Here is a 26348-nt window from a genome sequence, read left to right on the forward strand (position 1 = left end):
AAATAATCAATAGTAACCGAGTTTAACTCTGGAAACCTCAAGTTCTACAATATCAGCTCCTTAGGAATCTAATAGAAGCAGCACCGGATTGTACTGAATGAAGCAAAATGCTGTACTTGACATTTAAGGAAATGGTTTTAGCGTGAGCAGGGCCTTTTTTTTATTTGCTAAGTTCTCTCCCTATGCCTCCTTTATCATTCATGCTCACTCCCTGATTGTAATTTTGTTTTGTTAAAGCATATTTATATATTGTATTAGCTAGCAGACTTTAGTCAAGAAAACATCCTGATGTTTTGTATTTCTCTTAGAGCAAGTGAATCACCGTTGGCAGCTTACATGGGAGTGTTCTTAAAGTTTCAGAAAGGCAGGGCTATGGTTTATTCTATGTAGTTACGCAGATACTTAGCAACCTCTGTGTACTCTATGTGGTCACATACACTGGTGAAAAGATAAAATGGTAACTTTAAAATGTAAGTTAGCTTGAATACATTTGTAAGAGCAAAAGGCAATCAGGACTCATAGCAGAGATGATATCTTTTCTTAGACCAACATGATTTTTACAAAAAAAAATTTAATTGCAAGCTTTCGAGCACAAATACGCTTCATCAGGCATTTGTCAGAGCAATACATTTTAAAGACAGCATATCCTCATTATTAGTAAGCTAACCAAAGATTGAGAACACAATTTCTAAACCAGCTCTGGTATTCATTGGTAGGGACCTACCACAATTGCGGAAGCAGGTGGCCGATTTCTCTGGCTTATTGCAACAGGGCCCACTCATGCCACCGATTGGCTGAGGGGCCCCAGCAGTCTCACTCCTCACCACAGATTGGCAGATGGCCCCAAACTGCAGTTTAATCACCCTGATTAAGCCTGTAAAAGCCATTAATTGATACGTTATTAAGCAATCTAAACTTAATTAAACTCTAAATTGAAAATATGAAATTAAAGCTATACACACCATCAATTGTAACAAACACCATCACCATACTTTATTAAATTACATTGTAAAGAAGTTTACTCAATGCTAACTTTAGACAGGCAATTCAGCTAGCTGTTAAATGGTAGCATGCAGCATCCAGTTGCTGCTGACATCCTCTGTCTCTGCAGGGTGAACACTTGTCTGTACACTGAGATGGCACACTCAGCATCCACTTAGTTGGCATAGCAAGGCAGCATTTTGCCAGGGTCTGCAGATGTGGAAACCAATCACAAACAGAGTCCCAATACACAGGCACCTGGCACTTTTTGACAGTTTGTGTAAGCAGCAAGTTCTTTGTCATGCTCCTTCCCCCATCCAGGGAGTGATTTCACTAGCTGAGAGTCATAATTCAGAACAGGTATTCGATTGCTATCTAAAATACAATGACAATACGGTGGCAGCGACAGGTCATACCTGTAGTACTTATTAAGCTTCACAGCTATTGCCTGGAAGGGGTCCCTCCTCTGCTGCTTTTCACGCTGACGGCTTGACAATTCTTGTGATGCCATGTCTTCAACCCAACTTATTAAATCCATTAGCTTGTGTGTGTGTGTGGTGAATGGCAGCCTGCCAGCCTTCAAACCACATTAGTAATTCCATGAACCAGGTGCCATTTTCTGCCACAAACTTCACTTGATCTTGAATCTCTCCCCATTCCAGGAGATTGCATAGATTAAGCATGCACTGTGAGCTAGGTGTGATTTCCAGCTCTTTGCTCACAAGCTGCTGGTAGTACTGTATATGGTTGGCATGGTAACAGATTGTGTCAAACCACAAATTCCACCTTATGAATGCAGGCTCTGGTGGCAGCAACACATTTGCATGTAGGTTCCCACTGACTGGCAAAGGACTCCCTGTACCAAAGCTTTCAGGCTGGACGGTGCTTGAAGGCTTTCTTGAAGGAGGACACGAGGCTATCCACATCAGGGAACTGTGCACCAGATGTTACTTACTAAAGACTGAATGTGCACATTGCTGGTGACATGAATTTGATGTGCACTCCTTGAAGCACATCAAAGAAAGCCTTGCACATATGCATGGCATTGTTGGACAGAAATGCTAAGAGTTTGTTAAATTCTAAGCTGTAGTTGACAACTGCCTTCACTACAGCCTGAGCCATGGTACAAAAATTGACAGATGTGAGGTGGACTAGCTCTGAAAAACAAGCAGGTCCTGATCTGTCCAACTCCCCACTACAAATAAACTGTGCAGCATGGAGTTATCTTGAGGGTTGGTGGCTTCATTGGCCACAATGGAGAAGAATTCATACTCTGTCAATGCAGACTTTATAGACTGTACATGCGAAGCAGTCACTGGAGGGAGATAGTTTTGGCAAACCTAGTTTGCAGATGAAAACTGCTAGCATATTGTACTTTTTGGTTCAGGTAGTCCCTTAACTTAGGGCAATGAAGTTTCTCCACTGGGATGTTTGCCACCACGAAAGGCTCCATGAGGAAAAATGCTGATGCTTGCCTTTGCCAAGCTGCTTTCTGTGGTCCTTTTAAAGAGTGAGAACACAGTCACTTGTTTCTTGCTCTGTCAGCCTCTGCAGCAGCCTTTCATTTTATGTGAGCTTAAGACTAAGTGTCAATCTATGTTGGTTTTCCTCAACACATCCAGAGACATGTATCAGGCGGTACAGAACAGTCTGCTTCACTTGCGTGCAAGGTCATGCAGGTACTGCCTTACCTGGTCCAGATTTGAAATGTATTTGGCCCTGTTGGAGGATTTCTTCTCACTATCCATCCCTGCTCAATCCACCTCAGGCTGCAGCATGCTGCAGATATCTCTGGCTGCTTAAAAGACAGCACCAAAACCATGTCACTTTCCTGACTGGCCCTGGACTGGTGCTTGTACTGAGCCTGTATCACAGACCCAACCTCTCATTTGCTCCCCCCACCATCCTTCCCCAAGACTTCAGGGATTCTGGCCCTTTTCTCTGCCTACCAGTGTGTTTTGTTTTGTTTTTTTGGGGGGGAGGGGGAGGGTTGCAGCAAGACTGCCAAAATTGCAGAGCCCACCATTTTTTTGTGGCAAATGCGATTTCACGGTTTCCTTGAAAAATGCAAAATCATGATTTTGGTAGGTCCCTATTCATTGGTGCTGATGTAAGCAGGTACAGGAATTTTAAGACACAGATGCAGCTGTCAGACAGACTTCTAAGAGTAAAGGGCTAACACAATTATTGGTGCTCCATAGTTGCAAAGTTAGCAGAGACTGCTGTTTTGATAGCATGGAGAGATACCTGAGTGCTCTATACAGATGCTGCACTTGGCAGCCAGTGTGGGGCCATATATCTATATGCATGATTCCCTTCTGAGACAAGAGCAAGGAGCATTGCTAAGGATACTGCCTCCAGGCAAGCAAGTAGGATGGTTCCTGGATCCTTACTACCCTGTTGCTCCTTTTTCTCCCACATATAAGGGTAGGGCTTTTTTCCTGTCATAAAACAGTAACATATTACTTGTGGGAAATTACTATTTTTAGTGATTCTTTACTCTAATTGATAGAAGTGTGACAAAAGTAGGAAGAAAATGCTACTTCCTTAAGTACTTATTTAATTTCTATAGGGGTAGTTTTAATGCAGGGGCAGGCAATTGTTTGGGCCTGTGGGCCACTAAGGAAGTTTTGGGGAGGTGTCACTGGTCCCCCCATGCAACAGCTGACCAAACCTACCTATGTGGGATGGAGCCACAGGCAGCTGGAGAGCTGCTGTGGACACAGACGGTAGCTTCAGCAAGGGCAGCTCAGTCAGGGCCCCTGCCGCCACCAGTCTCACCTCCAGGCCGTCCTTTTATCCCCAGAAGGGGCTTGGGCAAATGCCCAGATCCCCAGCAGGAACCTGCCAACACTATCCACAGCTGATGCTGATGTGCACCTGGCACTGCTTCCGGCATGCAGGATGGGAGCTGGTGTAAGCTGTGGATGGGGCTGGGACATGCCTGCCTACGCAGAACAATGCAGCAGCTGGAGCCCCTTGATCCCCATGGGCCAGAACCCATGAATTTACAGCCACTGACATGTGGGCTAGATACAATCAGTTGGCTGACTGGATCTAGCCCTCAAGCCATATTTTGCCCATGCCTGCTTTAGTGTATACCACTGCAATCACACCTAACCAAGTTCTCTACTGTGCAAACACTTACATGCATGTTTGACTTTAACCAGTCAGTTGCATTTGAAATTCCACATTTGCATAAATGTTCACAGCTTTCGGGTCCTGGTAACCAAAAGAAAAAAATCAAGTTTAATTCACTTTTCATGCAGTGGAAGTAGATTTTTTAAAAAAAGCCTCCTCCACTGACCTGTTAGCATAATTTTGTGAGCCTACAGAGCTTACTGTGCATCATTGCTTTTGGATCCGCTCTGACTTCTTTCTCTGTTCCTCTTGTAAATTATACTTCTCAAAAGAGACAACATTCCGGATGAGTCTGGATTAGTATCTCAAGATCTGATCCAACATTCACTGGGCTCCTAAATTGCCAGTCCAACTCCTTGCTATTGCAATATGCATTTCAAGCAATCAAGCTCTATGTTAAAACTAGCTAAAGGCTTGCCTCCTGTTTGAAGACCCTTCCAGCTTCTGTGGCAGGTCTGCTAACTAGAGCTAGACTGTTTTTGGTGGTGACAGATGACAGAACAAAGACCAATGGTCTCAAGTTGCAGCAGGGGAGGTTTAGGTTGGATATTATGAAAATCTCTCACAAGGAGGGCAGTGAAGCACTGGAATGGGTTACCTAGAGAGGTGATGGAATTGTCATCCTTGGCTGGGATGATCTAGTTGGGGATGGTCCTGCTTTGATTTGATAGATTTAATAGATTTTCAGGGTCGGAAGGGACCTCAGTAGATCATCAAATCCAACCCCCTGCCCTGGACAGGAAAAAGTGCTGGGGTCAGATGACCCCAGCCAGGTGTATGTCCAGTCTCTTCTTAAAGACCTCCATGGTAGGGGGGAGCACCACCTCACTTGGAAGCCCATTCCAGGTTCTAGTAACCCTTACTGTTCTTCCTTACGTCTAGTCTAAATCTGCTCTCTGTCAGTTTGTGGCTGTTGTTTCTAGTTACTCCAACAGAGTTTCTTGCTGTCCCCCCAGACAAATTTGTAGATGGCCACCAGATCCCCTCTCAGCCTTCTCTCACAGAGCCTGAAGAGATCCAGGTGCCTCAACCTCTCCTCATAGGACCTATCCTGCAGGCCCTTAACCATGCAAGTGGCCCTCCTCTGGACCCTCTCAAGGTTATTCATATCCCTGTTGAAGTGCGGCGCCCAAAAGCGGACACAGTACTCCAGCTGCAGCCTTACCAGTGCTGCATAGAGGGGAAGTATCACCTCCTTAGACCTGTTTATGATGCACCTGCTAATGCATGATAGAGTGCGGTTAGCTCTACTGATCACTTTATCACACTGGCGATGCATGTGCACCCCCTGGAAGCGCCAGCCAAGAAACCATAAGTGCTGGCAGAAGTGCACTTCCAGTTTCTCTGCTGGTGGTTCTGCGCTCGGTGATCCCTTGCTGAGGGGAACCCCCATCCCATCTGATATCGGCGGGGGGGGGGGACTCCCCCAGTTGGTGATTGGCTGTGGGGGACCCCCCCCTCGGTCAACGATCTGGTGCCCCAATCTCTGGGTCCCCCTGCAGCTGATCATGCTGACCAGAAAGTGACTGCGGTGCACCTTGAAGTGCCAGCAGTGCTTCACCTGGCGCACCCACACCCCAGCTGGCGCTCGCAGAGGGGGGCACTGGTGCCCCTTCCTGCCAGTTGCCTAAGAGGGGAGCGCAGGCTGTCAGGGGGTGCACTGGCGCCTCAGGGGGTGCACATGCACCCCTGTGCACTTCCTACATGTTGCCACTGGGCACCAGTCACTCGTTCATCTTTGAGTCAACTATGATGCCCAGACCCCTTTCTGATTCTGTGTTGCTGGACGGGGCTGGTCTCTAGACGAGCTCCTGAGGCCCTTTCCGGCCTTCATTTCCTGTAAAAGTCCGCGATTCTAACTCCCTGCTGTCCGGCTGAAGCAGGGGTTATGTAGCACTGCCATTCATCCCACCCATCAGATCTGGAGCTGCAAATGCGGAGCCCTGAGGTGCATTAGGGAGGTTTTTGATTACAAAAGGAAGAACCACCTCTTGCAATCAGGTTTCTCAGCCGGGATCTAAGCCCGCCTTCGCCAGCCGCGGGACGCCGTTAGGGAAAGAGCGGCAGCAGGTCTCAGGTCTCCCGGGCGAGCACCGCCCGTGTCCATCCCGAGCGGCCGGAAGGGCCCGGCCGGCCCAGGCGCGCCTCACGGCTGCACAGCGCTCGGCCGCCCCCGCGCGGCCGGGAGACAAGGCGGGTCGAGGCGAGGCGCGGCAGGACACGCCCCGGCCAGCGCTGCCGCTGCGCTCTCTCAGTTTTCCTCGCCCGCGCCCCGCGCCCCCGGTCTCGCCATGCTGCGGCTCCTCCGCGGCGCGCTGTTTCCCGCAGCCGCCTGTGAAGAAGGCGGCGGCGGCGGCGGCGGCGGCGGCGGCATCGGCAGCGAGAGCCGCTACGAGAAGCTATTCAAGAAGCTGGACGCCAATGCGGACGGCAGGGTGGACATCGCGGAGCTCCAGACCGGCCTCAGCGCCATGGGCATCCCCCTGGGCAAGGATGCCGAGGAGGTGGGTGCTGGCCCCGGCCCGCCGCTGCCGCCCTTGCTTCGGGCTGTGCGGGTGGCGCCCGCTTCCTCCCTCGGCCCAGGCCTCCCCGGGCAGGAGCGGGGCCTCCTCGTCTCGAGTGTGGCAGGAAGGGCCGGCTCCTCCTCCCCTCCGCGCGGGAGGAACCCGGGCGCTCCCCGGCTTCAGGCCAGGGCTGCTGGCTCTGCTCCGCCGGGGGGAAAGCCCGGCCTGACAGGGTGGCAGGGCCATCACTCAGACCCCCGTGGCAGTTCTTGCTGGGAAGTGCCAGGATTGAGTTGTTGTAGAAAGATTATTATTGTATATTTTTTATATTATAATAATAATATCATTATAAAGAGGGACCACCCGAGCAGAGTGTGGGGCCCAGGGCAAATCAGCCTGTGCGGGGTCTTGCCCCCGGATGCAAGGAAGCTGGCAGTCGATTTGGTGGGGGTGGTGAGTGGCCAGACATAACCAGAATCAGTAGTGGATTTGGCAGATTTGGTGGGGGAGGAGGGTGCAGGCATCTGGATGTGCCAGATTTGGCAGTGGATTCAGCAGCAGGGTGCTGAACAGCCAGATGTGACGGCAGTGCGGAGTCACTGTGCCACTCCACCTGGCTTTGCAAGGCCCCCCAGAGCACTGGGCCCAGGGCAGCCCTGATACCCACCCGCCCCCCAGGACAGCCCCAGTTATAAATGGCTCTATGTTTCAGCAAGATCTATTGCTGGTGATGGGGAAGCTCACCTAGATCCAGTTCAAGACTGCAGCCTGTGTTACCAGGTCTTTAAGTAACTACTATAACTACACCCCAGGCAGGAAGAAGGGCCCTTTGTGCCCCCAAAGCTTGTCTAGTGTCTCTCCCAACTCTACAGTTTGTCCAAAAAAAGATGTCACAAAAAGCCTTTGCTTCTGGTATGTTTTCTGGACTGTCAGTGCTACTGCTGCAGCTGCTGTCATTCATAAGTAATCTCCATAAGACAGTTAAATAAAGTATCCTGAATAAAACCATGATTAATAGGCCAGCAGTTGGTAATTCTGAGGATGTGGTGTGGTTTACCTCGTGGTGTGTCATCATCCCTTGTATTTCACCAGCTGTTGCTGCATGGTATATGATAGGACAGTCCAAAACTGTCATCACAGAGACTTAACTTCTAGATTTGGCTCTTACTTCAAATTAGCACAATCCGATTCAGAGTTGTCTAATTTTATATGGCTGGGTGCTGCATGCCAGGGTGAGCTGAATCAGTGCAAGCCATGGGTTGCTCTGGCTGCACACTGTAAGGGCATCCCCTACTGCACAATACCACATGGGTGTCCAGGCCCCCACCCTTAGCTCCCCAGGCACGCTGTGTGGGCATCCTGGGCCATGGGCTTCCTCAGCACCATACCATGCTACCCCACCCAGAAGCTGGAGGAGGAAGAGTGAACCTGGAGACCTTGACTGTTGCTGGCGTGATGGGGAAAGCAGTGGCTGGGTAGGAGCCCAGAGGCCACACATTAACTCCTTGTGATTAATGTGGGCATGGGCTTCTTGTGGCCCAAAGGCTGCCAGTGGAAGAGCCTGGATCTAAATCATGTTGTTGAAACTTCCTCTTGAGCAGGAGATAAGAGAATGCTGTGCACTTTGCTCCGTCGTCCGCATGTCAGTGGGTTGTAACACCTGTGCTGTCTAGCAAATAAATGCAAATCAAAATGACTGTCTTTGTCCTTGGCCCAGGAAGTGACAGTCATACACTGGTGGAATTGGAGTTCTTTTTTTTTTCCACTTTAATGACTAAAGAACTTGTTTGTGGATGCATTGCATAATTAAACACAGAACTCATATATGGGGTGTGGTATTGTGGTCTTACTAACCATTGTTCTTTCAGGCTTTTTAGTGTCAGCGATATAATTTCATTGAGGAATGTAAGTTACGCTATGTTACAGAAATAGTCCTAACTCTCAGTAGATGAAAAGGACCATAGTTGCATTAAGTTTCAGCTGCTGAGTTATAGCAGCCAAAACTATTCCTTATCTATTTTTCATCAGTGTCTGAATGTGAAAAAGCCTATCATGCATAACTCTGTATGGCAAGATGACTTTGAATTAGGTGGTAGCATTTGGCCCAATGTTTGACATTTGATTAGATTTCTTTGTTACTAAAGCTGGTGGTGTTGGTATTAGGTTAATTGTAGAAGTTTACATTTGCCATTTGTCTTGAAGAAAATTTGGAAAGTCAGCACAATCAAACCTGAAGTTAGTTTGGCAAGATGGAAGGCTCTAGCTACACTCTCAAGGAGGATGCAATGTATATTTTGGACTTTTGCTTAACAGCCCATAGTGCAGCATTACATGTTTCTCTCATTTTTCTGATATGGAACAGTTTTTAAAAATATTAGCAATGCCATAAGTTTATGATTAGATCTCCACTTATGCAAATGTGTCTGTATGTGCATCCTGCAAGGGGAACAGGAGACAGGGGGTGCCTCTAAACATGAGCTTTGTTGTGGAGTTGACTAATTGGCTCTGCAGTAAAGTATTATCCTCTAGATGTGTGCTTGTAACTTGCTATACCTGTCCTGAGCTCCCCGCTTAGGTTTTTCTAGCCTCCCAGAGCTAACCATGGTCTTGTGGTCAGATAGTTTGGCTCCTGGCACCAGTTATCAAGACCACCAATGCTTCTCACCTGCCGTGTCTTTGCTGGAATTTTAGTCTTGGGAATGCTGTTAATCCTGGTTCAGCGGTATCTTGCTTGGTCTGCTTTTTAGCATGAGGACATTGGGGCTTCACCTTCCCTACACCCTGCCTAGTGCCAACCCGTTGTTACTCTGATGTTGCATGGATGCAGGTTTTTTGGTTTTTGTTTTTTTTACCAGTTGTCACTCTTGTCTTGTCCTGTGGGTCTGCTGGTGTCTTTGCTCCACTCTCTGTGGCTGGACCTCCATGTCACCTCTCCAGGAAGGTGAACTGACTTCTCTGAGTCAGCCTGGAGGGGGCATCTCCTTGTTTTGAGGCTGCAACCAGTTGTCCCTGCTGGGATTTCTGTCTCAGCTCTAGCCGTCCCTTGGCTACTGGGGACTTCCTTCCAGTCCCCCTGTCACACTGGAGCGTGGGGCTTTTAGCTGTGCCCCGCTGTCCCTGCTGGCAAGTCGGCGTTGCCACACGCTTACAAAGCACGGCTATGCCAGTGCTGGCTTTTATTTTTTTTCAGGTGTCCCAACCCCTATTGGCTATGGCTCAGGACACTGCCATGCTGCCGGTAAGGCCTGGGGCGTGGTGAATCTGCTGCCACTGCCATGCTTCTGTGGCTCGGCATGCCGCAGTGCGTACAGGGCAAGGAGACAGCTACTGTTGCAGCTGCTGATCTCTCCTGGCCCCATGTGTGTTGGGACCTACCCGCTGCTCCCTGCCAGCCCTGCGCTCCTCCTGGCTGCTGCAGGCAACCAGAGCAGGGTAGCCCAACCTGTATTGGGCTGCTTCCATTGGGAGCAGATTTCAATCCGTAAGGGAGCATATGTAGAAAGCTTATTGCACAGTATTTTACTGTGCACTAAGCCTTTATAGCATTAATAGAACATCAGAACCAGTGTTTCAGTAGAACTGTTATAGGGTATTCCATGGTTGTACATAAATTAGCCATTGTACAACTAAAGAATAATATGAATGGAGTGTAATAGGGATGCAGGCTCAAGTTTTGCCTGGACATTTGGGGACCTTGGCCCTGATATAGAGTGACATAGTTTTAAGGATGCTATGTTAATTTATGCATCCTGGACATCTGGGTTTCTGTGCATATTCCTTCTCCAACAGTCTTACTGCTGTTCTGTATCTTTTTTCAGTTTTCATCTTTCATTGCTAATTGAAGGGAAGAAAATCTAGTAAGCTGCAGTAATGAAGTATTGAAATATACTTGTGTGCAAGTATAATGATTAGGAGAAAGTGAGGGTGCTCTCCTAAAATCACCATTGCAGAGCATAAATGTGTTCTGGATTTTTAAGTTGTATGGGGGTGATAGTAGTTTATTTGCTCAACTATGATAATTGTCAGTTTGAAATTGCATGTGAGTGAGGAACTTTGGTCCCACCACGAATGCTCATTGTTAAACCTGCTATACTGGTTTGATAACTGTAACAAACTGGGCCTTTTAGTTAGTGGAGAGGGTGGGAGTCTCCAGCTTTCGTGATGATTTGTGGAGACAGTTTTCCTACTTAGTGCATAAGTCAGCAACCTATTTAGGCTGTGGGCTGAAATGACCCAGTCAGATCAGACATGGGCAAGCGGGCATAAAGATCTAGCCACTGCCATTGACTTTCCCCGCAGTGGCACAAGGAAAGCAAGCTCGACTTTTTCCTACAGCAGCACTGGAAAAGTGCCTGCCACTGCTGTGTTCTCCCCACAGCAGCAATCGCCACCAAAGGCTCCTACCACCAAATGCTGTGCAAACCTCATGTCTGCAGGTTGGATCAAATGGCTCTTTGGGTCAGATCCAGCTTGCAGGCTGTAGGTTGCCAACCCCTGACCCTAAGGCATTGAAAGCCCTGGCAGACAGAGCACGAAAGGTAGTTCTGTTTGATAATTTGCTTAAAGCAGACAAACCAGTGCAGAGACCAGGAGCATCTGCCAAATCCTGCTTGTTTACATCAGTATGACTTGGGAGTTAAAAATCACTGAAGTCAACAATTACTCTGCACTTGGATGTTGCTAAGAGGAGAAATTGATCATGTCTCTTAAAATAAAACCAAGCTATGTATGTGGGTGGGTGGGAAATCTTTGGATATACTGAAATTTCTGCATGTTGGCTCACTTTTATTTATAGTCTATGCATAGTGTAAATGACAAAATGACTTCTGTCTATCACAACAGAGCCTTAGAAAGGCAAGTACTTAATTCTCTTCCAGCTGCTTTCTTATGTATAGCTACTCTGTGGGCGTGTCTACACGTTACCGTGCAGTCATTTAGAACTTGTGAAATTATTTAAAACATCTAGTTTGAAAGTTTAAAAAACAAAACAAAACAGCACAAACCTAAATGAGACCTACATTTTGCTTGTAGTGTAGTAGAAACAACATTAAGAATAGGGCTTGAAATGAAGTAAGGTGGTAGGAAAGGACGATTTTGCTCTACTTAGACTCAGGAAATGGTACATCAAACAGGGTGCATAAAGCCTGTACATAATGATTGCTCAGAAACCGCCATTACTGTGCAGTCCTGATGGTGCACAGGTTATTTCTGACCCTACTGCACATTAGTATCGGTGTCACAGTTTGTGCCTGCTGACACTATGTCTCCGTAGCGATGAGCTTGTTGCTATGGCGATGTAGCGTCTCATGTAGACGTGCCCTGTTTTGTATACCATTTCCTGAGTCTAAGTAAAGCAAAAATGTCCCTTCCTACAATCTTACTTCATTTCAAGCCCTATTCTTGATGCTGTTTCTGCCACAACTATGAGCAAATTGTAGGTCTCACTTAAGTTTGTGCTGTGTTTTTTAAAAAACACTTTCAAAAGAGGTCTTTAAAATGATATTTTATGAGAAAACTGCTTCTTGAAACAGCATTTTTGTAGCAAAATTAGAATTGTAATGATTGTGCTTTGTATGTATGGCTACACAAGCACACACTTGCAGAGTTCTTCAGTACATAGATGACAGGAATTCTGCTGAGTAAAGATACTTAACAAAGTTATCAAACTCTTTCAACTCCTATTCGTACCCAGGGGAGATCCTCCTCCCATCCCCCAGTGTCCCTCCCAAATCTGTACGTCTTCTGTCTTACAGAGGTCTGTAAGCCAGAACACACAACTCCCCCCTCCCAACAAGCTCAACATTACATCATAAAGAAACATGAATAGAAATAACAGGAAGACCCTCTGTCCTTCATGAAGTACAACACAGAAGGTGCCTTTAAGCATCGCCCTTTGGTAGCATCTGCCCAGAGATGCCTGTAAGCTCTTCAGGTCTAAGGATCTGGCTAGCCTGAAGACCCTCAGGTCTAGTGGCCAAGATGGTGCTCAGGAGGAAGGGGGCAGGGGAGTGAGGCCTGCTCTGTAGGGCTCTGCGGCAATTAGTGTGGTCATGTCTAACTTCTAGATACTTGGCTACTGAGTAGAATCTGTGGGTGATTCACATTCCTGATGCATAGTATGAACAAAGACACCTGGGAATGACAAGTGCCTTCCTTCTCAGGCCTAAAGTACCTAAATCTGGTCTGCAGAGAAAGGTATATCTCAGACTGAGATTAAAAGTCTAGAGTTCTGGTTTCTCTCACTTCTCCAAGGGCTGCTATGTTTGATATTGTAAACAGCAAGGTGATTAGGACACTGTTGTAAGAAGTGAGATACAGGCCTGAATTCCTTTGAACTAAGCAAGGCATTGAATGCAGGCATCCCACATTCTGGTTGAGTAATCTAACAACTGAATTACTATACAAGTAAGGCAGTACATCCTTTTCTGGCTAGGTTTTTGAATGAAAGCAGATATGATTCTGTATTATGTATGCAGCTCACTTCTGTATGTGTGTGTTGAGAGTACCCTACTAGGTGGAGCCTGTCTGGGGAAGGGTTAAATTTGAGGATATCAAAAGGGTTTAGTCATAACTTAGGCACAAAGCTGTTCAGTCCTGACAACATAGTGCAGGGGCTGTCACCTGGGGGTACTTGGGAAGGCCCTAGGGCAGGGGTTTTCAACCTTTTTTGATTGGTGTACCCCTGGCAGCTGGTCAAGAAGCAGGGAGTCCCCCGGCCTTGGTCAGTGGGGGGAAGTGGGGGGGTCCTCCTAGCGGCTGATTAATGAGTGTCGAGGTTGTGAAACGAGAAGTGCCAGCAGCGAAACCAGAAGGGTCAGGGGCTTAACCAGAAGTGCCACTGGCAAAACTGGAAGTGCCCCTACTTCTTTGTGTCACTGCCATGTACCCCCTGGGGCCTTCCCAAGACAAACCCTGCTCTAAGGGGTATGTGCGGGCAGGTGGGGATGGAGTGTTCCTACCCACCACCCCATGCTGCTGATTTCCAGGAGCTGGGCCGGGGTGAGGCGAGGGCAGCAGTGCCTCTCTGTGAGCTTCACAGGCACCCCCCGGCCGGTTGGACATGGGGTGGGTGGGGAGAGTTTGCATGCAGCGGTGGCTGCCATTGCTATCCACCACCCCACGCTGCCACCTCTTTGTCTAGCTGCACGCCACCCCTGTCCCCTCCCCCTGCACTCTGTGTCTGCTTGCCAGGGGTACACTTAATAAAAAAGGTTGAACAACGATGACATAGTGCATACTTTAGGCAACATTTTTGATGTGTACAGAATATTAATGGTGAAAGCAAAGGTGCCTAAGTAGCTAGGCAGGGGTTCTGAAGACCTATTTGGCTAAATTCTCAGGTCAGGTCAGTCTTGAGGCTGTTGCCACTGTTGGGGCACCTTAGAAGCTGCAACAACCTTCCTCCACTCCGATGAAGTTAGTTAGGTTGCTTTGCATTACTCGTGATTTTTTTGGGCAGAATAACCTGGTGGCGCCCATGTCTTTTCCAGGTATGGATGGCCATTGGCTCCCAGGAAGTTCATCTACCCTTTGACAGATCTTGTTTTTAGTCCTGCTAGGTGTCCACACCCCCTCCTCACCCAGGCAAGCCCAGGCAGTGGTGTGGGTTTAGTTTTCGACAACCCAACCATGGAACAGGCTATACTGGTTTATATGGTACCAGATAGCAGACCAAGAGAAGCCTGGCTTAACAGGTGCCTAAATTCTACTTTATTCTTAAGAAAGGATGACGGATCTCATACTTGGTGGTGTATGTTGACAAAGTATGTTGCTCTGTTATCAGTTGCCCGTTCATTCTGTATACTGTGGCCTGTGTAACTTGATTTCTTAAGCCTCATATAAAAGCTCTGGTCTGTTTCAGGGTAACAGACTAATGATGTGCTCTTGTGTTTCCCATATACTTGTCCAGCTTTATTAATGCTTTATTTGAGTAAACATTTTGGCAAGTGAAATAACTCAGTAGTTATATCAGAATGTATGCACACCATTAAAAATGGACACATTTTCCTCATTAAGAGAGAATTTCCCAGAAATCAAACTACTAAACTTTTAGTCTACTTGTCCTACATCCTGTCAGTTTAGAACAGACAAAAGAAGACTCCTTAAAACCTGAGAGAGCATTTCTTATGGGCTTTTGGAATGGTCCTGGTTATAATTTGAAGTACGTGCTACTACTCAGAACTGAAGCAGAGGCACAGCTAACATTACAAATTTGCCCCAAAGCCACAGAGATGCACTGTATCAAGCTGAACAAAATGTAAGTAACAAAATGTAGTCTGGCTATAGTATCAAATGGCTCTATAAGAGCATTTTTCTAATATTATAGAAGCCTAAGTCTGTCTGTCTGTCAGTAACACTTTGTTTGTGCTTTGATTGGGTGACAGAACCAGCCAGTCAGAGTGCTCCAAGTGTGGGGGAGTGCTGCTGTGATTCTGAAGCTGTTTTGAGGACTGGACAGAGGGTGGGGGAGCTGAGGCCAGCAGTGTTGGCCTTGGCTCTCCCACCCCGGTTCCTGCAAACGGTGCTGAGGACCAGACAGGCTGGGGAAGCCGAGGCCAGCTGCCCCACCCTGGTCCTTGCAAGAGGCAGAACAGTGGCAGCATGGGGCGTTAGGTGGCGGCACTCCCCCCCATCATTCTTGATGGGCAGTTGGCTAGTTGTTATTATTATAACAACACTTTACTGTATAGTTAGTTTGCATTGTAGAATGATAGGAAGCAAAAAGAAAATAGATACTGGGTCCAGATTCTTTGCTGATCATCACCATGACTGTTGCTCTTGTCCTTTTCTGACCTCAGAATACACTGAAAGTCTCTTAGTCTAGAGCAATGGAGGGCCAAACTTTTTGGCAGCATGCCACAAATTAACCCTTCCAATTACCACTTTGATCCCTTTTGCTTTCCCAGTCTTCTGTTCAGCTTTCTGCTCCCTACCTGATCTGCTGATCTGCTGTCTTCTCCCTGCTCTGTCTATCTGCCACTGTACTGCCTGTCCCCTCCCCAATCTGTCACATGCCACATACACACACACATTCTCCTTTTGGCACCTGTGCTGTGGGTTGGCCATCCCTGGTTTCCATTCACTTCTGTGGTACTTTTAAAATATTCTGTCACTTATTAATCCTGATGATAAAACTGTAGAAAATAGATGAGAAATTTCAAGGACAGCTGTACATTCAAGTTATAGTATATTGCAGTAGCCTCAAGTTACTAGTGAGATGTCATGAGGCTGTCATTAGAACTTAAGCATTTCAGTTGATTGTCTTTGTTAAAATGACTTATGTAATATCAAAATATAATGGCTCTGATTCCCTTTTATACTATGGGCTTTCAGTGCTGCAAAACTGGTCTGAAGGGAATTAGCATAAATAGAAATTGGGTGCAATGACACTTAGCTGTCAGCAAATGCTGCGTTACCCTTTTAGCAGTAATTGACTTCATTAATGTAAATTGATTTTTCTTTGCATGTTGGCAATAAGCCAGAAGCCTACATCTCAAGCTTCGGTTCAAAATATTTTATTTCTAGATCCAAAAATATTGTAAAGCCTTGAATTTTGTTATAGCATCTTATGTGCACAAACAGTGAGTTCAGAATGCTTTGAAGCAAATGTATGTAAAATTCTGCAGCCATCTTTCTGAGAGCATGTTGTGCTATTAATATACAGAATATTAACAAGCCAAAGTTTTATACAGTATTATATATACTAATGAAACTTGCTAAGGATATTCCTAGCCAAGAAAAGCACTTTCATCCTTTTTCTTAGTTTCTGAACTGGAAGAAAACCTTCCACATCCCCTTCCAATATCTGCTGTACAAACCTCATGTTTTTAGTTCATTTCAATTACTTTTCTTGGTATGAACCAAAAGTAAGTTATTAGCATCTTTGCCTAAATTAATCTGAATTAGCGCTTCTTTATTCTGACATAATCTAGATAGTAACATTTTAATAGTGGCTATAGATATAGCAATTGCTTAAACACAAAATTAGATAGCTGTCCAAAAGCAGATGGTCTCTGTGCACAGCATCCATTCAAAACAGTGTTTACTTAAGAAAATCTTATTCTTGTGGTTTTATTTTTCTCCATGGACTACATAATACTTTGTGATGTCTGTATCCTTTTCTCACTCTCACTTTGCTTATTTTTTCCATGCTAGATAAGTTTTCTGTTTTGTCTGATTGTAAACTGTTTTTTCTAGCCTATCCGTCTCACCATCCATCTCTACACTCCTACACTTTGGAGGCAGATTCTGGTTTTGATTAGAGCAGGTTACCTGTGTTAAGATGAGTGGAATCTTTCCTTGCTTACATTAAAGTCATACTGGAATCTGGCTGTGATTAGGACTAAGTACACATGTTATTTTTTTTTTAGTAGTGAAATACTTTTGGGTCCCATTTAAATGAAAATTGTAACTGCTTAATTCTCTTCAGAGCTGAAGGAGCAGGCATAACAGGTCCAAAGTTGTACCAATAACTAGTGTAAGCTTATGAGGATGTAATTACGAAAGCTCACAACAGTTTCCCCAGTAATATCTGATTTTTGTTTTAATAACAGATTTGATAAAAAACAATAATACCTATTACCTTTTGAATTAACACACATATACAGTGGTGTTTAGCGGTAGATCCAGGGGAGGTACAGTGGTACAGTCTTGCCTTGCTTTGATTCCTGGTCTAGCCAAAGTTTGAAACCAGCTGTTTTGTAGCTGCAGCACTTCAATTCTGGCAGCAGTGAGGGAGTCAATTGACTTCTTGGATCACTGTAATCTACTTAACTCTTTCTAAACTTTTCAGTTCTGAGGTGCTAATGACCCTCTCTCCATTTTAATGGTCTCGACATTCCACTAATTAAGCTACTCTTTCTTCTGCAATTCTGCTGTTAGCTGCTCCTGGTAATGCTCCTATTTCATAGCCCTGTGGTCTATTTTTAATCCTAGCCAAAAACATTAATTTGGCTTAATGTAGGTGTTGAAATAACTTTCAGTGGAGTATTGGATGAACTATCAAAATGCTTGTCCTAGATCTTTTTTTATGAAGCTGAGATGTATACTTATTTCCAATGAAACATTGTGTTTTGATTATTTTTGCCTAGTTTGTTGTGTTTTTAATACATTGTATATGATGTAGCCAATTTAACGTGTGTTCCAATAAAGATACTTGTTTTTGCTTCAATCTTGAACTGACTGATATAGTGCTAGGCGACTTGCACTATAGGAAGCTTATAGTTTCTGTTGAACTGGAGAAAAATGTGTTGTTTTATATGTGATAATGTACCTTCTGCACCCCCATTTTCAAATTCCTAGTTCTGTCCATGGTTGAGCTTGAGTCTTCATGAAAAAGATTACTTTATCAGATTTACTTAAGATACTTTAAACATCTAAGAAATAACATTTTTAATATTAAGTTAATAGTAGTGGTGGTGGTGATGATGATAGTGACTGCTTCCCTGCCCCTCCCCACTCTAAAACAGGGTCCAGTGAAAAGGCCAGGATTTTTTGTAAGAATGTTATCAGGGATTATAATTCTTTCTTTTTGTCTAATTTGCAGCAACACAGATTAGCTAAAATGGACATCATTTCAGGAAATCCTTAACCACATATTTAAGTGCTTTGCTGAATCATGGTTTTGTAATGGCATGAAAAAATCCAAGCCAGTGAAAATCTGTTGACTTTTTTAAGACAAGTGTTTTAAGAAGGAGATGGTTCTGTGGTAGCCTTCCTATTCAGTAGAAAGGTCAGTTTGCCAAATATATGCGGAGCCAAAACACATGTGCAGCTGTAGTTAAGTGGTTGATTTATAAGACAGTTTGTATCTCCCATTCTGTGCTGTTTTTGTAGAGACTCCATTACTATGAATATAGGTGGGTGAAATGAAGACCCTTGGTACTGTAAAGAGGGTGAGGCTAAGGTGACATACTGTATGAAGTGCTGTCCATGGTGGCCTGGAATGCACTTGTTATTAGTGCAGTTCCTTTATAGAATGGCTCTAGCATCCTCTGTTGTGGATGTGGATATTGCCTCTAACGGTAGAAAAGGCTCTTTGTACAACTTACACTATAGGAAAGAAAATAATAAAAAATACAAAAGACATTTAGGAAATCGTTTTTGTCGGGTCTGGGTATATGACTAGTGCAATGCCTTGTAGTGACACATAGATTGGCTGAGGTACTGGGAGCACTCGCCATGTTAGTGTACTGCAGTGCTGTGCCACAGCTAGTTATCCCTGATGAGAAAGAGATTACAGTAATCCATTTGAAATTCTCTTTTTAACTGGAATTTGTGAAGCAGAGTATTCTGGGTTTAACTATTCCAAAATTGGGGGTCAGGCAATTTAATCACAAGGTGCTGCATATGTAGTTCTTTACAGATATAAATAGAAGGACAAAATATCAAAGTTAGACTTGGTATAAGAAAGTGCACATCCAGGGAAGACACTAGAGTTGCTTTTACTTCTGCTAGGGCTGAATTTGGCAGCCTAGGAAGCTTGCAGTCTAATAAGTGTTAGAAAAGTCTGCAGAGTTAGGGTGCTGTGGTAGGGGTAGTAGTATGTGATAGGAGTGGGTGAGCATGGCACCAGCTCTGGGTGCCCACTTAGAGGAGGTGTCAGCAGCCCTGTGTCATAACTGTAACAGCAGCAGTAACCTCTCCCCACCATCATAGTCTGGTGCTTGGCCCCTTCGCACCCAAGCAGGGCTTAGCCCAGGGCTGTGTCCCCTGCGCCACTGCCGGGGTTTTGCCCAGGATGTAAAACTTGCTAGTTACACCTCTGGACAGGGAATTCAATAAGCATTTTTTTCTCTAGCATTTCATGGAATGGAATGGCTGGTCAATACATAAGATCTGTCTGGCATTAACAGGTCACATGAACATTTCTGGTTGCAACTAGATATTATGCTGTCCTTTTTGAAGTGCTTACCCCTCCCCTCCATCTATGTTATATGTGAAACTGCATTTTATTAGCTATAGCCATAGTTTACAGAATAATTGAGTCACTAATTGTACTAATTAAGTCTTTAAATGCTATTCCCTTCTACTTGTTATCTTCTCTCCATGAAAAGGCAGGAAGTTAGGAACACCCAGAAACTGCTAAGTGAATTCTGACTTTTTAAACATTTTATAAAATGCCACTAGTCAGTTAAAATAACATTGTAATGACTTTGTGATTAAGCTGATTAGTTTGGTTTTATAACCTTCCTTCTCAGTTTTGGGAGCAGTAAAAAAAAAAAAACACCTGAGCCTGATAAAGCTGGAAAAACATAATTTCAACATTGAAATTGATGATATAGTTATAACATTTTCAGAAATTCAAAAGACAATATACATTTAATCGTAAAATATCTTTTGTCCTCATGTATTCTCTATTCCCCATCATATAGAAGATGTGAATGTATAGAAGTTATCCTTGCTCCATAAAGTAAAGGTACATAATATTTAGGGTTTAAGAGAGTGTGTTTGCAACTTTTTCTCTTTGGCAATGAGCATCTTGGTTCATTTATGAACAGCAAAAACCTTAGTGATGGGTGTAACTGAGAATATTGGAGAGAAGCTAAACATTGCAGTGTCATTCCTACCTTTTCTCTGTTTATCCTTAAAAAAAATGAAGGATCTTAAGAGCTACATGCCCTCTGCAGCCTCTCAGGCACGTCTGCCTGGTTCTGCTAGATTAAAAAAAGGTGGGTTTTTTCATTAAAAGAAGAGGAGCAGAACAATGACCCTGTTAAAAAGCCATTGCTGTACTTAGGTAGTCCAATGCACGTCAAACCAGGGTATCCCAATCAGATGTGAAGGGTTTTAGCATTAAAAGATAATACTACTGTTTTTTGGCATTGTGGAGTTTGGCTCTCTCAACTAGTTATCATTACCAGTGCTCTGTGTGTGTAATGTGTTATCTTTATTGCTTGGGTTTAAAGTTTTTAAATGACAAGAAATTAAATGACACACCTTGGAGAAATATTTTTTTTCTAGTGCTGTAGGAGCTCAATGAGGGTGTGGCAATTCCTTAGCAAGTCTAGGCAGGAAATGCAGTGCTTGCTCTGCAGGCAGGTCAGGCCATCAGCCTAATACCATACCTCCCCCTATGCTGTGGCTGCAAGCCAGGTATCTGCTCTTTTAGTGTCTGGCTCTGAGCAAGAGCCGAAGGGCCATACACTGTAATTGATTTAATTTCACCTTGTGGGGAATGATGGAGAGCAAGGAACAGGAAGATAAACAGAAATCTCTGTGGCACATATGCTTAAACAGTCATGTATCCAGGTTGTAGCTGTATTGGTTTAGAGGCAAAGGGAATCAAAACTTGTGGCAGAGGTGATATCTTTTATTAGACCAACTAGATGTTTGCAAAAACATGTTTTTTATTTGCAGGCTTTCAGGCACAGGCACCCTTCATCAGGCATAGGAGATTGCAAGGATTGTAAAAGTTTTCCTCGGTAGAAATGAAAAAGGTTTAAATAGGACACTGGACAAATGCTGGAGTCAAGGGATTTCTTGAGGTGATCTTGGGAGGGCATGTCTTGGACAAGTTGTTTTCAGCCTTTTTAGATTCAGGGCACCTTCTATAACTTTTTAAAATTTAGCATCATCCCAGTTGAGAACTGGGGGCCTGCTGCCACTCTGGTAGCCAGGTGAAACTGCCCCGCGCACCTTGTACACAGCCAGATAACCCTAATGTAATCAGGAGCAACTGCCCTTGCCACAGCCCTTGTGGATCCAGCCCTGCCATGCTCCTCCTGGTAAGAGGTGTGTGACAGTTCCCCCTGCCTTGCTTGCTTCTTTTCTGGGAAGAGCATAAGGGGTTGGACTGGGAAGGGTTGTGGCAGTCTGGGGTCTTCTGCCTGCTTTCGGTTTATCTGGTGATAACCCTGCAGGAAGGAGCATGCACTCATGCTTGAAGCCCTTCTTAATTTGACAGTGCAAGAGGCCTGTGTGGCAGTTCCACCTAGCCTCTAGCACCCTTGAAAGGGTATCTGTTGCCATGGAGTTGTTCTTTTTTGACTCTCCGTAGGCTTAAATGGGCATAACTGCATTGATTATAATTGTGGAATACATAAGCCTCACTGCATAATTAATTTCTTCCCTGTGAGTGCTGCTGCTTTTTTTCCTTTCTTTATTTGTTTTTAAAGTTAGGCAGAGGGAAGAAACTGAGTCTTTATGCTGGTGATAGACTTCATCCAGCCGGAAACATGGGAAGAATCATTTTAATCCAAAACTGCGTCTCCAAAATAATCGGTTGATATTTTAGGTAACAGAAAAGTTTCTTTTTTTTTCTCTTCTGTTTTTCTTTCTCTCCTCCTCCTTCTTGGTACTTTCAAAGTTCTAAGATCAGCAGAATGGGTGTCTGCTTTTCCCTCCTTCTACCATGACAAAAATGGTGAAGGCTGACCAGGACCTTGTAAAATTATGTGTCACTTTCTCATGACTTCAGTTTTCAAATAAAACAATTGGGTGTTTTCTCTTGGGTTTTTTTTTTGTCCCCCTCTGCCTTCCCTCCTTTCTTCCTTCCTCCTTTTCCTCCACTAATTGCAGTCTCTCCATACTCTACAAGGAATCTGTGCTCTTTTTGGCTGATATCCTTTTGAGCAGTAGAAATTCTCTGTTGTTGGCAGTTAGCTCACTGGGGCTATGAGCCAGAACAAAGTCTTGCTTATATTCCTATAAGTCTTTCTGTGGAATGCAGACAGAAGTAGCAGCACAGGTTTCCCTTGCTTTATGCTGTACATGCGTTCCTGGAAAATGGCACATAACTCAAATTCTCATAAAGGGACCCTGCTTTACAATGTAAACAATAGGGATACGTTCCAAGACCTCGACTGTACTGACCCCCAGACCTATTTTTACCACTTTTACAAGACAATTTTGGTACTTGCCAGGAGCAGACAGTACACACAAGCACAGGGAAGTACCGTAATGGAGGTGGGAACTACAGAAACACATCGCAGACAATGAGTGAGGCGCATAGATCCCTACAGAGGAGACTATAATTTGGTGTGCATCACTCCCACAATGCACCGCACAAAGCAGCTGACTGAGGGCTTCCACCACACCAATTGCATAGGAGTGGATTTACCTTGTATATAATGAATTTTTGGTATAAAAAGGGTGAACTCATTGGATAAGAGTGAGTTTGCACATACAGAACCTGCATAAAGTGAAGGAAACCTGTATAGTAGCAACTTACTGTATTTATTCAATTATAAGGGAACCCCCCCAATAATGTGATTTGATATATGGATAATTTATAAATTTGTTATAATTTTGCAGGTATAGAATTTAATTATTGGAGGTTTGCTTTGAATTTGTCCCCCTTCCACTGCTACAGCAGGGAAAATGAATTTGGAGGGGTCATGTAGCCCCTTTGCCCCCTGCCCCCCCCCAACTTCTTCCCCTACAGCCCCTTCCCCCTCTTGGTCATGTCAGACTTTGTTGAGCACATGGAAATCTGAAAACACTGACTTTGAAATAAGCATGTCTGTAGTCATTTATGTATTGGTAAATTACTGAGTACCCATAGGCTTAGTTTATCCAGAATTGATGCATTTTATCTTTTTTTGAAATTGTTGCAAGTTTTAGCACAGGTACTCCATAAACATACTCTTAAGCAGAGCTTTTGTACCGACCTATGTATAGTACAAACTGGGCGTATCTATACGAGATGCTATGTTGTTACAGTGACATAGTGTCGGCAGACATGAACCGTGACACGGCTGCTACTGTGCAGTAGCGTCAAAAATGACCCATGCAGCACTGGGACAGTGCAGTAAGAACTGTGCTGTCAAGCACATGTTGACACACCCACTATGTATGATATTAGTCCAAAGCCAAAGGGCTCATGATTTACCCTATAGTGCATTGGCCTGGGCCCCAGCAGAGTCAACAGAATTTCAAGCCATGGTGATGACCCCAAAGCTCAGCATTGGTCAGTATGTGTGTGTACTTCAGATTCACCTCTCCTCCTCCCCACTCCACAGCCATGTGTTAATTAGTCCCCACTCATGACTGGAGCTGGGTGATCTTGTCACAAGTTCTGGGATCCTCCAAAAATTTACATGCAAATGAGATGCAGGGCAACATGGTCTGGCTCCACTTCATGGAGGTAGGGGCCTCTCTAATCATATGCAACAGGCTGAGAGAGAGGGTGACAAAGGGATTCTGGGTAAACTGTTTGGGGCCCCATTTGATGAAGTTTGCCAGACATTTAAGACTGGTGAAACAGGAATCCTTGGAAATGGGAAAGAAAAGCACAGATGAGCTGTGGGAGTGAAGAGGAAATAAAAATGTATTCAGAGTAGTAGCTCACCATGACTTGAAAAGGAGTAATCGCTGAGGGGTCTGGCAAGTTCACGACTAGGATTAGCAATGTGGACTATCAGTTGTTTAGCACAGATACTGTATTGGAGGCACTAAGCATTTTCAGTTATAAATTATATCAATCTATTTAAGCAATTCTTGCTTTTTTGAGAGATTTCAAGTGAACCATGAGGTGCTTTGGAATGCTGCAAATTAAGGGAAGCATTCTGTTCTCTGATCAGTATTCTAACCACAGTGCATTTCTCATTCAGTGTTCCATCTCATTAAGAGCTCTGCATGTCAAAGGAGGGCAGAATACAGAAGGTGATATTTGCTCGGAAGAGCTGAGAGTAGAGTGTCACTGTAACTTCTCTGCTCCAAGTGATTAGCATGCTGTAACTCCCTATTTATCAGTTCTCCAGACACAAACATGGCAAGGTGTTCTGATGCTTCAGTGATAAATGTAGAATAAAAGCTGCTTAGAAAGTTAGGTCACAACTTGAATATGTGTTTTTCTCTCAAGTATGTACTCCCAGAGTGTGACTAGGTTAACAGCAGAAGTTCGTAGGAGGGTAGGGGCTGGAAAGGAAGGACCTTATAAGGTCTCAATGTCCTTGCAGGTATATTGTTTACATGCCCTATTTCTACCTCATTGTTAATTTATTATCTAGAATTATGTGAAAGGATATTTTATCTCTATGTTCCTCTTTATAGTTTCTAATTAAAGTAGCATTCCTGGTGAAAAATGGGACAAAAACAGTATTTTCGTGTTCACTCTGGGTGTGGTGTAGTGTAGCTATGGGTGGAAATTGTTAAGAAAAAAGTGTTACCTTCTGAAACTCTGCCCTTTTGAGATACCAGTGTAGATGACTTCAGAGCTGCGTATTATGAAGCACTTTTCTTCTATGCAGTGTTTGAGTACTGAAAAGGCCAACTTTGCTGTCATTCACATTGTCATCATTAATTTTCATAATTAATAACTAATTTAGGTGGATAGCATAGATATAGCTGTATTGGCTACACTAGGTTCACATTTTGAAAGTTTTCCTTGCAATACAAAAGCTTAGAGACTTTAGGTTGAAATTTGGCCTTTTCCTGGTTTGCTTTGTTTTGCTTTCAAACAAATGTATCTTGGAGTGCAGGTTGGCAGCCCCCAGGAGAGTAATGGTTGGGACCCTGATATATATATTTTGGGTTAAAGTGGTATATATGCTAAATAATAGAGTTCTGGAATTGGGACCATATCAGTTTAAGTAAGTATTCAGCATGTGCCTAAATCTTAGAACTTGAGCACAACTATAAAGTCAATATTTGTTAATATTAATTAATATTCTGTTAATTAGAAAATATTTTCCTGAACTGGGATGAAAATTTGTTAATTTTGACCTATACTGTGCCATGCTGTTGTATGGCATTATTTGGAAAGGAGTATTCAAATGCATTAATATTTATTATACTAATTTGTATTGACTTATTTTTCTCCAACAGAAAATTTTTCAAGCTGGAGACACTAATCAGGATGGACAGCTAGACTTTGAAGAATTTATGCAATATCTTAAAGACCATGAGAAAAAGATGAAACTAGCATTTAAGAGTCTGGACAAAAACAATGATGGTATGTCTTGATTTCCCCCCTTTCCCCCACTTTTTCCTAGTGTTCAAAATGCTTTTTGAATGAAAAGATACATTGTTGTTCAGTACATATACTGAACTAAATGTACAGAATGCAACATGTGAACATGAAACCTGTACTTGCTTCCTTTTTTATGTTGGTGGGATAAGGAGAACTTAATAATTTTACTATCCATCTTGGATTCACAGACTAAAAAAAATTAAAGGCTGTAAAATTATTATGTTCTCCTTCATTTACAGGCTTAGAGTAAGCTTGCCTGAGGATCTTTGCTCCATAGCTGGGGTAGCTGTGAGGAAGTCTCTAACCAGAAAATATTTTTCTCAGTCTTTGATAGAAATTGACTAACTAGATATTTATATCCATTATTCCTATAGCATGTTAGTGACATCCTTATGTATAGGGACCTACCGGAATCAAGAATCAGGTCATTAGTTTCATGGCCCGATTTTGTGGGACTGCCCGAATTTTCATGGGTTTATAGTGGCAGCCCTGCCATGCCGCCGATTGATCAAGGGGCTCTGGTGGCTCCCACCCCTCACTGCTGGTTGCTGAGAGGCCTGTCCATCATGTGGCCTTGTCCCTTGCTGCTGATTGGCCAAGACAGCTGTCCATTCTGCTGCCCTGCCCCTCACTGCTGATTGGCAGAGATGGATGGGGCTGTGTGATGGGCAACTTTCTCAGGCAATCAGCAGTGGTGGGGGGGGAGGTGGCTGCCATCTTGGCTGCTCCTCTTTGTGCCAGTGGCTTCCTCCACCCCTCAGCGGGTTGCAAGGCCGAGCCACGGTAGCTATGAGGACTGTTAGCTCCCA

General features: G+C 44.3%; 1 protein-coding gene and 1 long non-coding RNA gene across 2 annotated transcripts in view; one reads left to right on the forward strand and one right to left on the reverse strand.

Moving 5' to 3' along the window:
* Nucleotides 1–596: 596 nt before the first annotated feature.
* LOC149864200 (uncharacterized) lies at nucleotides 597–6245 on the reverse strand. Its single transcript, XR_016442561.1, has 3 exons — nucleotides 6111–6245; nucleotides 4130–4203; nucleotides 597–2779 (listed from the first exon to the last, which is right to left on the reverse strand). It is a non-coding gene; the product is annotated as an uncharacterized LOC149864200 (long non-coding RNA).
* Nucleotides 6246–6275: 30 nt separating this feature from the next.
* The window catches only part of SLC25A24 (solute carrier family 25 member 24), a 37153-nt gene continuing 17080 nt past the window's right edge, over nucleotides 6276–26348 (forward strand). Inside the window, exons 1-2 of the mRNA XM_090048775.1 lie at nucleotides 6276–6626; nucleotides 25395–25521. Coding sequence (XP_089904901.1) covers nucleotides 6414–6626; nucleotides 25395–25521 — 340 coding nt within the window. The 5' untranslated portion in view covers nucleotides 6276–6413. The remainder of the gene's footprint in view (nucleotides 6627–25394; nucleotides 25522–26348) is intronic.

This window comes from Crocodylus siamensis, chromosome 5, assembly GCF_052110815.1.
Source record: "Crocodylus siamensis isolate JL-2025a chromosome 5, ASM5211081v1, whole genome shotgun sequence".
NCBI classification, from domain to species: domain Eukaryota; kingdom Metazoa; phylum Chordata; order Crocodylia; family Crocodylidae; genus Crocodylus; species Crocodylus siamensis.